General features: G+C 53.8%; 1 protein-coding gene across 1 annotated transcript in view; it reads left to right on the top strand.

The window, feature by feature from the left end:
- Nucleotides 1-14,323, top strand: part of LOC124716684 (glycine-rich cell wall structural protein 1.0-like) — a 117,733-nt gene that overhangs the window by 54,906 nt on the left and 48,504 nt on the right. Inside the window, exon 2 of the mRNA XM_047243223.1 lies at nucleotides 8,058-8,545. Within this exon, the coding sequence (XP_047099179.1) occupies nucleotides 8,058-8,545 (488 nt within the window). The remainder of the gene's footprint in view (nucleotides 1-8,057; nucleotides 8,546-14,323) is intronic.

The raw sequence follows: 14,323 nt of genomic DNA on the forward strand, positions 1-14,323 counted from the left end.
ATTTCTACGGAATCCAAACTGATCCTCCCCGAGGTCGGCTTCTACCAGTTTTTCCATTCGTCTGTAGAGAATTCGTGTTAGTGTTTTGCAGCTGTGACTTATTAACCTGATAGTTCGGTAATTTTCACATCTGTCAACACCTGCTTTCTTTGGGATTGGAATTATTATATTGTTCTTGAAGTCTGACGGTATTTCGCCTGTCTCATACATCTTGCTCACCAGATGGTAGAATTTTGTCAGGACTGGCTCTCCCAAGACTGTCAGTAGTTCTAATGGAATGTTGTCTACTGCCGTGGCCTTGTTTCGACTCAGGTCTTTCAGTGCTGTGTCAAACTCTTCACGCAATATCGTATCTCCCATTTCATCTTCATCTACATCTTCTTCCATTTCCGTAATATTGTCCTCAAGTACATCGCCCTTGTATAGACCCTCTATATACTCCTTCCACCTTTCTGCTTTCCCTTCTTTGTTTAGAACTGGGTTTCCATCTGAGCTCTTGATATATCATTCCGTAACAAGGAATGGTGAAATTTTAATCCTTACATCCTTACATCACTAACGTAGAAGCATCTCAGCTGCTGTGCATGATTTCGAACATCATTCAATGATTACTGTAATGTATTTTATTTCCTGCCTTTAGGCAAATCAGTCACAAAACATTCAAGAATTATTTTTCTAATCATTTTACTGTCCAAGCCTTTTGTAAGCGTCTCAATGGACCTTTCAATATCAGCACCAGCCAAGCGATTATGAACGTCGAAGGAAGTGTTTACCCTCCTGTGAGCGTTGATTGAACCTCCTTCACTTCTGGAAAGATTGCATCATTATTGTTTCGGACACACGCTACTTCCTGATGTGAAACAATAGCTGTTACGGTTGCATAAGAGTTCGTTTACGTGGACCTGACTCCGAGGAAAGTTAAGTGATAGGCCAAGAGCGGGATGAGAAAGTACAGTGTTTACGCCCGGACGATGGCCTTATTTGGATTAGCGCCACGCCGTTTCAACAGACTGCCGTTTATTTCCCTCCGCCGGTAGGTTCCTTCAGGCTAAGTAAATGCCGCTCTTGCGATTACAAGCAATAAAGATCCAGGGCGCAGATTGAAGGCCGGAAAAAAACAATTTGGATCCGGTTTAGCACCACGCGAAGAATCTGATAATACGGCTTGATGTCTTCCCGTTATTCCGTCGTGTGAACTTACGATAACAGTGATGTATTACATATTAGTCGACCACGATATTATTGCTACTGGAACTGAGAGCGTTTCGGTTGTCTGATCATCGGTTTCTATCGCGATATTTCACGAGGACAAGGTGAACCAGTTCATAGTATATGCAAAACTGTCTCGAAATCATCATCCGTTTTCCTCAGCCACTACTGTACTTGTTTACCGTAACGTCGCCTCATGTTTCCTATAACGGCCACGCCAGGCCAAGTCCAATAATATCGTGGTCAGGTAGCACTATCCAATGTCACCTCCATCGAATATCAAATATCTTTGTAGATATCGCCACTACACACAAAGAAAGACACGATGACAGGTCTTTATGGAACTTACACTCTTTAATAATAAACGGAGCGTACGAACGAAGGTCGTTTCGCATATACCGGGTGATCAAAAAGTCAGTATAAATTTGAAAACTGAGTAAATCACGGAATAATGTAGATAGAGAGGTACAAATTGACACACATGCTTGGAATGACATGGGGTTTTGTTAGAACCAAAAAAATACAAAAGTTCAAAAAATGTCCGACAGATGGCGCTTCATCTGATCAGAATAGCAATAATTAGCATGACAGAGTAAGACAAAGCAAAGATGATGTTCTTTACAGGAAATGCTCAATATGTCCACCATCATTCCTCAACAATAGGTGTAGTCGAGGAATAATGTTGTGAACAGCACTGTAAAGCATGTGCGTAATTATGGTGAGGCATTGGCGTCGGATGTTGTTTTTCAGCATCCCTAGAGATGTCGGTCGATCACGTTCCAGCATGTGTTTATCAGCAGGCTGGGGATGATACGATTCTGTAACACATCGGCGTACCTCTCATCCCTCACGGTAGCAATTACAAAATCAGAATCACGCATTTCCTCGAAGAAAAAAGGCCCGATAACGGTAGATGTGGTAAATCCAACCCGTGAATTTCTCGTCTTGCAATGGAGTTTCCACGACAGTTCTAGGATTTTCGGTAGCCCAAATTCTGCAGTTGTGGGCGTTAACAGACCCTCGGAGCGTGAAATGAGCTTCGTCGGTCCACAAAACGTTACTCAACCAATCATCATCTTCCGCCATCTTTTGAAACGCCCACACCGCAAATGCCCTCCGCTTCACTCAATCGCCAGGTAACAGTTCATGATGCCGATGGATTTTGTACGGATAGCTTCGGAGGGTACGCCTAAGGGCCAACCAAACAGTAGTGTATGGAATGCCGGTGCGACGTGCGACTGCAAGAGCGCTGACTTCCCCACGCATAGACGAACCCACTACAGTCTCCATTTATTCCTGAACTGTCTCAGCAGCATTACGCCTTCTGCTCGGTCGGCCACTACGGGGTCTACCGTCTAACCAACCCGTGGCTTCGAACTTCGAAATCATTCTCGCCACAGCTGCATTTGTCAACGGACCTTTGCCCGCTCTGATCCCCTTCCTATGGCGATAGGATCATAACGCTGAACTAGCACATTCCCCATTCTGATAATACAGCTTCACTAAAAGCGCCTTTTCAGGTAACGTCAACATGCTGCGACTGCTGGCGCACCTGATTCTCTTTTTTTTTACTTTATTGTTATTTTAAAACCTGTACAACAGGCAGGCTGTCAGCAGCACACTACGCTGCTCTTCAGCCATAGAAGACACAAGCAGCAAAAACAGTGAGAAGACACATAAGGCACAGAGCGGTGGGCAATAAAACAGGAGACACATAGAGACAATCACGGAGCCGTTCACACTCGTCGATAATCCACACTGCTAGCTGATGAGACGACGCACAACCACTGAAGATGATGATGGCACTGGTGAACGATGGAGGGGACGGTGAACACTAAACGCTAAACACACAAAACACTGATGGCGGCGACCTCCGGCGCGCGAATGTCCACGTAATGTGTGCGAGTCCGGGGACCTGCCAAGAGGGGTAGAAGGGGGAGGTGGGGGAGAGGGGAGAAAAAGAATGCCAATGGCTGAGGAGTCGGGGGCAGGAGGAGAGGAACAGGGGAGGGGAGGCCCGGGGGAGGAGGGGGGAGAAAAGGAGGAGGGAGGGAAAAGGGAGAGGAGGGAGGGAGGGTGCACAGAGGAATAAGTACAGGAGGAGGGCGGGAGGATCAAAGTTGGTAGGAAGGGTAGATGGAAGGGAGGAGGGCATCATCAGGGAGGGGGAGCTGGCGGAAGCCACCTTGGGAGAGGGTAAGGAGGGTGGAGAGGTGGAGACCGGGTGGGACGTGCGAATATAGGCGCGGCAGCGGGCGGGGGTGGGAGAGGATCGGGGAGACGAGCGGGTGAGGAGGATCGAGTTTGCGGGAGGTGTACAGGATCCGTATCCTTTCAAGGAAAAGGAGGAGGTGGGGGAAGGGGATGAGAGCGTAGAGAATCCGCGTGGGGGAGGGGAGACGGATGCGATAGGCGAGGTGGAGAGCATGGCGTTCAAGGATTTGGAGGGATTTATAAAAGGTAGGGGGAGCGGAGATCCATGCTGGATGGGCATAACAAAGGATAGGGCGGATGAGGGATTTATAGGTGTGGAGGATGGTGGAGGGGTCCAGACCCCACGTACGGCCGGAAAGGAGCTTGAGGAGACGGAGGCGGGAACGTGCCTTGGCTTGGATTGTCTGGAGATGGGGAGTCCAGGAGAGGCGACGATCGAGGGTGACGCCAAGGTACTTAAGGGTGGGAGTGAGGGCGATGGGACGGCCATAGACGGTGAGATAGAAATCAAGGAGGCGGAAGGATGGGGTGGTTTTGCCTACAATGATCGCCTGGGTTTTGGAAGGATTGACCTTGAGCAACCACTGGTTGCACCAAGCGGTGAACCGATCAAGATGGGATTGGAGAAGGCGTTGGGAGTGCTGTAGGGTGGGGGCAAGGGCAAGGAAGGCGGTGTCATCGGCAAACTGGAGAAGGTGGACGGGGGGTGACGGCGGCGGCATGTCCGCCGTGTACAACAGGTACAGAAGGGGGGAGAGGACGGAGCCTTGGGGCACACCGGCGGAGGGGAAAAAGGTGTAGGAATCGGTGTTATGGATGGTGACATAGGAAGGACGGCGGGAGAGAAAAGAGCCGATCAGACGGACGTAGTTAATGGGAAGGGCGAAGGTTTGGAGCTTGAAGAGGAGACCAGAATGCCATACGCGGTCATATGCACGTTCGAGGTCCAGGGAGAGGAAGATTGCGGAGCGACGGGAATTAAGCTGTTCGGAAAGGAGATGAGTGAGGTGAAGGAGAAGGTCGTCGGAAGAGAAGGACGGCCGAAAGCCACACTGGGTGACGGGAAGGAGGCGGTGCTGGCGGAGATGCTGGTGGATGCGACGGGTGAGGATAGATTCCAGGACCTTGCTGAAGACCGAGGTAAGGCTGATGGGACGGTAGGAGGAGACGGCGGACGGCGGTTTGTCAGGTTTAAGGAACATGAGGATACGGGAGGTTTTCCACAGGTCGGGGTAGTAACCGGTGGACAGGACTACATTGTAGAGCCTGGCCAGGGTGGAGAGGAAAGAGACAGGAGCTTCACGAAGGTGACGGTAGGTGACACGATCGTGACCAGGAGCGGTGTTGCGTTTGGTGTGGAGTGTAACAATGAGATCCTGTGTAGTGATAGGGGCATTGAGTTCCGTGTGTGTAATGTTGTCCAAGTACTGGAAACCAGGAGCGAGGGGAGGGACAGAGGTGTCAGTTCGATCGCGGATATCCGGGAAGAGGGAGTAATCGAACTGGGGATTGTCGGGGATGGAGAAGACATCGGAGAGGTAGGAGGCAAAGTGATTGGCCTTACTAAGGGTGTCAGGGAAGGGGTGATCATCGTGGAGAAGAGGATAGTAGGGGGAGGGTTTAGTTCCGGTAAGGCGACGGAAGGCCGTCCAGGACTTGGACGAGTTGACTGGTAGGGTTGCATTTAAACGGGTGCATGTCTGTCGCCAGTCCCGGCGTTTCTTAGCCGCGAGCAAATTACGAACGTGTCGCTGGAGTTGCCGGTGGCGTCGTAGTGTGTCCGGGTCACACGTGCGGAGGAAGGCACGGTAGAGACGACGGGATTCACGGAGGAGGAGAACGGCCTGTGGGGGTAAGGTAGGACGGTGGGGGTGGATGGCGACAGTAGGAACATGGGCCTCCACGGCCTCAGACAAGGTCTGCTGGAGAAAGGAGGCGGCATGGGTGACATCGTCAGGGTGGTGGTAGGTGAGAGGGTGGCCATCGACCTGGGTGGAAAGGGTATCCCGGTAGGCATTCCAGTCGGCTCGGGAATAGTCGTGGACATACTTAGGGGGAGGGTCAGTACGAGGGTCGGGGCGAGGGCGACGACCGTCTGAAACGGTGAGGAGGACAGGGAGATGGTCGCTACCAATAGGCTCCAGGACATCCACCGTTATGCGGCCAAGGAGGTTGGGGGAGGAGAGGATAACATCAGGAGTGGAGTCGGATTCAGGATGGGTATGCCGGGGGATGGGGACGAGGTCACCTTGAAGGGTGGAGAGGAACCGATGCCATCGCCGTAACTGGGCAGCGGAACGACTATGGATGTTGAGGTCGGCGGCGATCACGTAGGAGGAAAAGGTACGATCGACGTGGGAGAGGAAGTCGAAGGGAATAGGAGCGTTGGGGCGGACATAGATGGTGGCGCAGGTAACGGTAAGGCCGGGGAAGAAGAGACTAAGGATCAGGTGTTCGGTGGGGTCGGGGAAGAGAGGTTGGAGCCGAACGGGGATCTGGCGGTGGTGACCAATGGCAACTCCGCCACGCGCAAGTGGGAGGGGATTATCGGAGCGGTGGAGGAGGTAGGGCGAAGTGTGGATGGTGTGGTGGGGTTGGAGGAAGGTTTCATTAAGGAGGAAGGCGTCCACGCGGTGGGTGGCAAGTGTATGGAGAAAGAGGTTCTTGTTGGCAGGAAGGGAGCGGATGTTGTTGAAAAGGATACGTTGCTGTCGCGCCATGATAGGGATTTAGACGAGGGTGTCAAGGCGGGAGAAGGTGAAATGGGCCTGGTTGTTGGAGTAGGTGGCGTACATCTTGAGTTGGAATATGGAACGGGCGGCGAGGGAGATCTGTTGGAGGGTGTGTGGGCGCTGAAAGGGATGAACATTCTGGAGGACGATGGTAAGGAACCTGATGATGTCCTCAGCGGTGGGGGGGGGGGGACGAAGGGAATTGCCAGGAGGGGTGGGGGCGTCCAGGGGACGGACAGGGACGGTGAGTTCAGGAGTGGTTGGAGGGGGTTGGGCTTTACACTTTTGGGAGTAGGTGGGATGGGGAAGATTGCAGGTATTGCAGGAAGGAGGGGATTGGAGGTTAGGGCACTGCCTGAGGAAGTGCGCTTGCCGACAATGCGGGCAGGTGGGGGCCTCGCGGCACTCAGCTGTGGGGTGCGCGTTATAGCGCAGACACCTCTGGCAGCGCAGGGATTGAGGAGGGGAACGGGAGGGGTCGACCTTGTACCGCTGGTTAAAAAGGAGGGCACCCTCCTTCAGGAGACGGTCAATGGAGGGGGCGTGCTCAGAAAAAACCCGCATAAGGCGGGTGGGGCCGGCAGCGTTATGTACGCGGCGAACCGCACGCACCTCCAAATGGGGATGCGCCTGGAGCTCCGCCAACACCTCCTCCTCCGTGATCACTGGACTAAGCCGAGTGATCACGGCGGTGAGAGTTGGCGGGCGACGCGGAGGTTGGGGTTGGCGGGAGGGAGGTGGTGAAGGAGCTGGGGTGAGAGAGGCATGAGGGCCAAAGCGGGTGACAGGGATGCGGGAAAGGAGGTAGGTGTGGAGGGTTGGGCTGGGGGAGGAGATGAGGACCGAATCTCGGCGAGGAGTGAGGAGGGAGATGGGGGCACCAGGACAATGCTGGCGAAGGAAGAGGGTGAGGTTCCGGGCTTCAAGGAGAGAGGGATCAGGACGGGAGAGGAGGTAGAGGTAGGAGGAAGGGGGAGAGGAGGAGGATGAGGGGGCAGGGACAGGCGGGGAGACTTCCATGGCATCATGGGTGGGGGAAGGAGGACGAGGCGCAGCCTTTTTGGAAGCAGAGGAAGCAGGAGTGCCACAGGGGCGCTTGACGGCGGAGGAGGAGGTGTGGGGGACGGGAACAACGGGAATGTGGCGGGGAGGGGCAGGTCTCGGGGCCGGAGTCGGCGCCGGAGAGGGTGACGGTGACGGTGAAGGCGAAGGCGAAGGCGGCGATGATGATGACGGTGGCAGTGGCGGCGGTGATGGCGAAGGTGACGGGGAGAGCTGGGCGTGGGCAGTGGCCCGACGGGCCACCACCCGAGCCGGAGCTGCAGTGACAGGCTGGGGGAGTGGGGGGAAGGGATCAGAACGAGAGGAGCGGGAGGAAGAAGCGGGAGAGGGGGCGACAAAGATAGAGGGTGAAGGGAGAGTGAGGAGAGGTGGGATGGAAGGAGGGGGGTGGGACTGGGCACACCAAGTTACAGTGGTGGAGGCGGCGGAAGGGGAGGTATAGACAATGGCGGTGGTGGTAGTAGTGACAGTGGTGGTGGGGGTGGACATGACGGGAGAGAGAAACAAGAACGAACAGAACGAAGAGGAAAACTGGGGACAGACAAAGACGAAGACGGATGAAGACGAAGACGGCCGTAGACCAGGGTCAGAACGGCGGCGATGGCGGCGACCAGGCGGCACCGGATGGCGGCGGCGGCGGCGGCGGGCACCAGCGGCGGCTGCGAGCCCCGGCAGGCGGCGACGGCGGCGGCGGCGGCGAGCACCGGCAGGCGGCGACCAGGCGGGGGCGGCGAGTCCCGGCAGGCGGCGGCGGCGGCGGCGGCGGCGGCGGCGAGGACCGGAAGGCGGCGACCAAGCGGCGGCGGCGGCGGCGGCGGCGGCGGCGGCGAGCACCGGCAGGCGGCGACCAGGCGGGGGCGGCGAGTCCCGGCAGGCGGCGGCGGCGGCGGCGGCGAGGACCGGAAGGCGGCGACCAAGCGGCGGCGGCGGCGGCGGCGGCGGCGGCGGCGAGCACCGGCAGGCGGCGACCAGGCGGGGGCGGCGAGTCCCGGCAGGCGGCGGCGGCGGCGGCGGCGGCGGCGGCGAGGACCGGAAGGCGGCGACCAAGCGGCGGCGGCGGCGGCGGCGGCGGCGGCGGCGAGCACCGGCAGGCGGCGACCAGGCGGGGGCGGCGAGTCCCGGCAGGCGGCGGCGGCGGCGGCGGCGAGGACCGGAAGGCGGCGACCAAGCGGCGGCGGCGGCGGCGGCGGCGGCGGCGGCGAGCACCGGCAGGCGGCGACCAGGCGGGGGCGGCGAGTCCCGGCAGGCGGCGGCGGCGGCGGCGGCGGCGGCGGCGAGGACCGGAAGGCGGCGACCAAGCGGCGGCGGCGGCGGCGGCGGCGGCGGCGGCGAGCACCGGCAGGCGGCGACCAGGCGGGGGCGGCGAGTCCCGGCAGGCGGCGGCGGCGGCGGCGGCGAGGACCGGAAGGCGGCGACCAAGCGGCGGCGGCGGCGGCGGCGGCGGCGAGCACCGGCAGGCGGCGACCAGGCGGGGGCGGCGAGTCCCGGCAGGCGGCGGCGGCGGCGGCGGCGGCGGCGGCGAGGACCGGAAGGCGGCAACCAAGCGGCGGCGGCGGTGGCGGCGGCGGCGGCGGCGAGCACCGGCAGGCAGTATGGACGGCAAGCAGACGACACGGCAGGGAAACGGCGGGGATCTTCCACGTCGAAGGTGCACCCTGAGAGTAGCCCAGGCAGTGAAACTCTTCGATGAAGAAGAGATGGAATCCAACCCTCGAATGTGTCTGATTCTCTCATTACAGCTCCTTTTATACACGATTGTCACGCGCAGTCACTGACGTTTTGCTGTCCAGCGCCATCTGTCGGACATTTTGTGAACTTTGCTTTTTTTTTTTGTTCTAATAAAACCCCATGTCATTCCAAGCATGTGTGTCAATTTTACCTCTCTATCTACATTATTCCGTGGTTTATTAAGTTTTCATATTTATACTGGCTTTTTGATCACCGGGTATATCTTCTGAGATTCCCTGGCACTACCGCAGACATGGGACGTGCCTGTCTATATCAAGGGCGGCGCAAATGCGAGAAGTAGTTGTAAAATTTTATTTAGTTTGTCGAAAAAAATAAAGTTATATAACTTTTCACCACACCACAGTAACGTAGCACTGTGCTAGGGAGAACGAAACAAAATCCCACAGTCCGTCGATAGAGAGGAGTTTTTGTTCAGTAATTCGATTTTGCAGGAGAGTCAAAATGATAACTGTCTCATGCAAATCCAGGTGACTTCTTCGTCTCTCTTGATTATCCAGAAAAAGAATTACCAGTGGGTTGTACTGTTTTGCATTTGCCCCTCTAGCTGCATGTTAATGTACTGTGGCATGGGGGTTTAACGTGTATGATGACAGAACACACGTACCTGCATGCAAAATGAAATTAAAAATAAAATTAAATTAAAAATATAAAAGTAGCATTGTTTCCCTACTTTTAAAATATTGTCTGACTTTTTAAAAATACTGTTTTCTATTTCTGACTGTGCTTTCTTTTTCTTTGGAAAGGAGGTGGGGGGGGGGGGGGAGCTTTCATCTTGGACATGTACTATTTGATATACAGAGCTGTTTATAGTTTTCATTTTACACCTAGCAGTGCTAACGCAGACAGGCATTCTGACAAAAATACTGTTATGGCGTCATTGATGTTTTCAGAGTGTTTATGTGCTAGTATGGTTGCCGGATTTTTAGAGTTAGAAAAAGCGTTCCACAATGTAATACGCTGCAAGAAATTCTGAGAACTATATAAGGAGGCTATAGGGAAAGACGGATAATATAAAGTATATACAAAAACGAAGAGTGAACAGTAAGAATTGAAGACCGAAACGAAGTGTTCGTACGAGAAACGGTCTAACACGGGTATGGAGTATTTCATCCCCGTTGTTCACGCCATACATCGAAGAAGCAATGATGGAAGGAGTAGGAAGATTCAAGACTGGGATTAATGTACATGGGGGAAGGATATACATGATAACAATCGCTTATGACGTTGCTACCCTCACTGAACGTGAGGCAGAATTACAGGACGTGTTGAATGGAATTAGCAGTTAAATGAGTATAGAATTCTGATTAACAATAAACTGAAGAAAGACGCACGTGATGAGGAGTGCCAGAAACGAAATTATCAATAAACTTAACATCAAACTTATGGATCAGGGAGTAGAAATTAAGGAATTCAGATACTTTGGAACCATGATAACACGTAACAGACGATGCGAGAAAGGCATTATCCCTCGAACGGGCGCGCCTGTGTACAAAGTGCGCCAACCAAAAATAAAATGATTTTGTGCTGTTCCATTTTTGTTTCACAACTGCAAACCTATATCTACTGCTTCAATATTGCTTCAGGTAACACAGCGATAAATTGTGTTGTCGTATGCCCAAGTCAGCAGCAGTAATATAAAATACAAAGCGAGCTCGGCGAGAAAAAATTTACGATCAGTTCAAAAAAATGACCCCAGTTACGAACTAGCAACATAATCCCACATTGAGCCAGTTGTCTACGAGATAATTAGTGATCGAATAAGCAGCTGGCCGAGATATGATGCAACTGCACTGCTTAATGCTTAGAATGCGTCATTACTGTCTCTTTAACACCTGTCCTTGGCAAAAGAGAGTTATAGTGAAAATTTATTTCATTATTGTTTAATAGAACAGTAGTTTAGCTCATATTGTGTAAGTTTATTTTCTTCTTGTTTAAATAAACTAAGATTAAAGTGTGATTTTGATCATACTTGACTTACCTTGGTAAGCCAGAATGAGTTTTTCACTCTGCAGCGGAGTGTGCGCTCATATGAAACTTCCTGGCAGAGTAAAACTGCGTGCCCGACCGAGACTCGAACTCGGGACCTTTGCCTTTCGCTGGCAAGTGCTCTACCATCTGACCTACCTAAGCACGACTCACGCCCGGACCTCACAGCTTTACTTCTGCCAGTATCTCGTCTCCTACCTTCCAAACTTTACAGAAGCTCTCCTGCGAACCTTGCAGAACTAGCACTCCTGAAAGAAAGGATACTGCGGAGACATGGCTTAGCCACAGCCTGGAGGATGTTTCCAGAATGACACTTTCACTCTGCAGCGGAGTGTGCGCTGATATAAAACTTCCTGGCAGATTAAAACTGTGTGCCAGACCGAGACTTGCCTTTCGCGGGCGAGTGCTCTACCATCTGAGCTACCGAATCACGACTCAGAGCCGGTTCTCACATGAGTTTCATATCAGCGCACACTCCGCTGCAGAGTGAAAATCTCATTCTGGAAACATCCCCCAGGCTGTGGCTAAGCCATGTCTCCGCAGTATCCTTTCAGGAGTGCTAGTTCTGCAAGGTTCGCAGGGGAGCTTCTGTAAAGTTTGGAAGGTAGGAGACGAGGTACTGGCAGAAGTAAAGCTGTGAGGGCCGGGTGTGAGTCGTGCTTCGGTAGCTCAGATGGTAGAGCGCCACGGAGACGCGTCATCCACAAGACGGCGAACCGTCCGACAGAGATCGTGCGCTAGTCCCGCGCCCAGAAGCTATGGAACATAGCACGCCTGTTGTCACTGACGCCATTGAGCCGACTCGGCCAGCGCTGCCACCTCTCGCCGATGTCAAACCTGTCGGACACCTTTCATGGGCGCATGACACGGATTTCCCACCTCCATCTGATGCGGAAATGAGATCTGTTTCTCCGTTAGACCAAAACTAAAATGGGGGAAGTTTCTAGCATCCACCACAACAATCTTCACCAGCTATGAACGGATCTCCCATGAGGCGTACCGAAAAGCTACTATCAATATTAATAATATCGGCTCCCACGCTAAACTTCAACTGCTCCGTGACACGCTAAGAGCAGCGGACATCGACATCGACCTGTTACAAGAACTGAGGACAGCGACTTGGACTGGGTGTTATGGATATGAGACGTACGCCGCCCCTGCAGCTATGGAACACACAGGCGCAGCCATCCTCCTACGAGAAGGGATCGCAGTTTCCGATGTCGCATACCTCCCAACAGCGCGAGGGGTGGCTATAACAGTTGAAGGACTCAAAATCATAAATCTCTACGCCCCATCGGGCACTGATAAACGGAGGGATCGCTCCCAGTTCTACGCGGAAGATACCACGCCTTTATTCCTCGGTCTATACGATCATCTCATCGTAGGTGGAGAGTTCAACTGTGTTCTCGAGCGCACAGACCAACACCCCCATTTCACCACATGTCCCGAACTTCGCTTCCTCGTCCGCCGCCTTCGTCTCCTCGACACTTGGCGAGTGGTACACGGCGACCGCCCGGGGTATACACACATCACGAGTCACTCCGCCAGCCGACTTGATAGAATATACATCTCTAACGCTCTAAAATCAGTTCTCCTCGACGCGGAACGTTGGCCGTCTGCCTTTTCGGATCATGACATCTATATCTGTACCATGAACCTACGTCGACAATCTATATGGCGCAGTGCAGGACCTTGCAAACTCAATGTCGCGCTACTGCGGGACCCTGAATGTCGACAACAGGTCACCGACACGTGGCACACCTGTGTTCAACGCATTATGCGTTACGAGACCACACTGCAGTGGTGGTTGCTGTGCGCCAAACCGGCCATCCGACGCACATTGACACACTATGGCAGAGCCAAAGCCAGGTGGAATCACCATACAACTGATTTCTACTGTAGGGCTCTACATGAACTCATGGATCATCCTCCATCCCCGGATCGCCTCAAAGAAGCTCAACGCATCAAGGCAAAGATTTTATCCTTGACCAGATGCCGTCTAGAGGGAGCCATTGTACGAGCCCGCAGCCAAGACAGGATTAATGGTGAAGAACTTTCTATGCATCATATTGTTCAAAATGTCCGTCGACGCCGACAGGCTTTAATGACAACTTTAGACTTACCTGATGGACGACGGCTGACTTCGCAAGCTACCATTGCGGATGCATTCACAACGCACTATAGACTTTTCTATCAAGAAGTACCTGCCGGTGCAGAGGCCATTGCTGAAGTTGCCCATGAGACACTTGGTACTCTAAACGCAGCAGCTGCAACCCTCCTGACTGCTGAAGTGACCACCGACGACGTCCAAGGCGCTGTGGCCAAAGGGTCTCTGAATCGATCTCCCGGCCTGGATGGTTTACCTCTCGAATTTTACAGGACCTTCCAAGATTTGATGATGCCACGATGGAGGGACGTGTACTGGGAACTTTTGTCCGGCGCGGCGAACCCGCCACCAATGTTCATGGAAGGCTTACTTGTACCAGTCCCGAAACCCGCAGGAGGAACACGACTCGACAGTTATCGGCCGATCACGTTACTCAATTCCGACTTCAAGATTTTCACACGCCTTCTGGCAGTGCGACTCAAATGTGTCTTACGGGACATTGTTTCCCACGAACAAACATCCTTAGGCGGCGATCGTAATATACAGACGGCCCTCAGTGAATATCGAGATGTGATCGCTGTGGCAACGCACTCGCGACTGCCAGGCGCTTTAATCTCCATCGACTTCAAACAAGCGTTTGACCGCGTCAATCATGCATTCCTCAACGCAGTGATGGACCGAATGGCAATTCCCCCGACGTTCACGCAAGTGATTATGCGGCTCCTTCGTGGAGCAACGTCCAGACTTCTCGTCAACGGCAGACTTACAGAACCTATACGGATTGAACGCTCAGTACGGCAGGCTTGCCCTTTGTCGACTGTGCTTTATGCCATTGCGATGGAACCACTCATTTGCGGATTACGGCGACGTTTGACAGGTATTCCACTCTGGGATCGTATGTTCCGCTGCCGAGCTTACGCGGACGACTTGGCCCTCGTCGTACGTTCAGCGGCTGACGTACAAGCTGCGATGCAGTGGATTACCCGTTACAGTGCAGGGGCAGGGAGCGCTATGAACGTGGCAAAATCATGCGCCATGAAGGACGGCCGCGGCCTTCCCGCAGACAGCGTAGTTCCATTTCAACTGGTGGACACCATTCGTTGTCTCGGATTGGTGTACACGCGAGACATTCGCCGCACCTCGGCGATCAATTTTCGGGCGCTGCTGCAACGCATCCGGGCCAACATACAAAATCACATACTACGCCCGCTGAATATGTGCCAGAGAGTCACCTTCGTCAATACCCATCTGGCAGCTCGGATAC

Source organism: Schistocerca piceifrons, chromosome 9 (genome assembly GCF_021461385.2).
Source record: "Schistocerca piceifrons isolate TAMUIC-IGC-003096 chromosome 9, iqSchPice1.1, whole genome shotgun sequence".
In the NCBI taxonomy this organism is placed as follows: Eukaryota; Metazoa; Arthropoda; class Insecta; order Orthoptera; family Acrididae; genus Schistocerca; species Schistocerca piceifrons.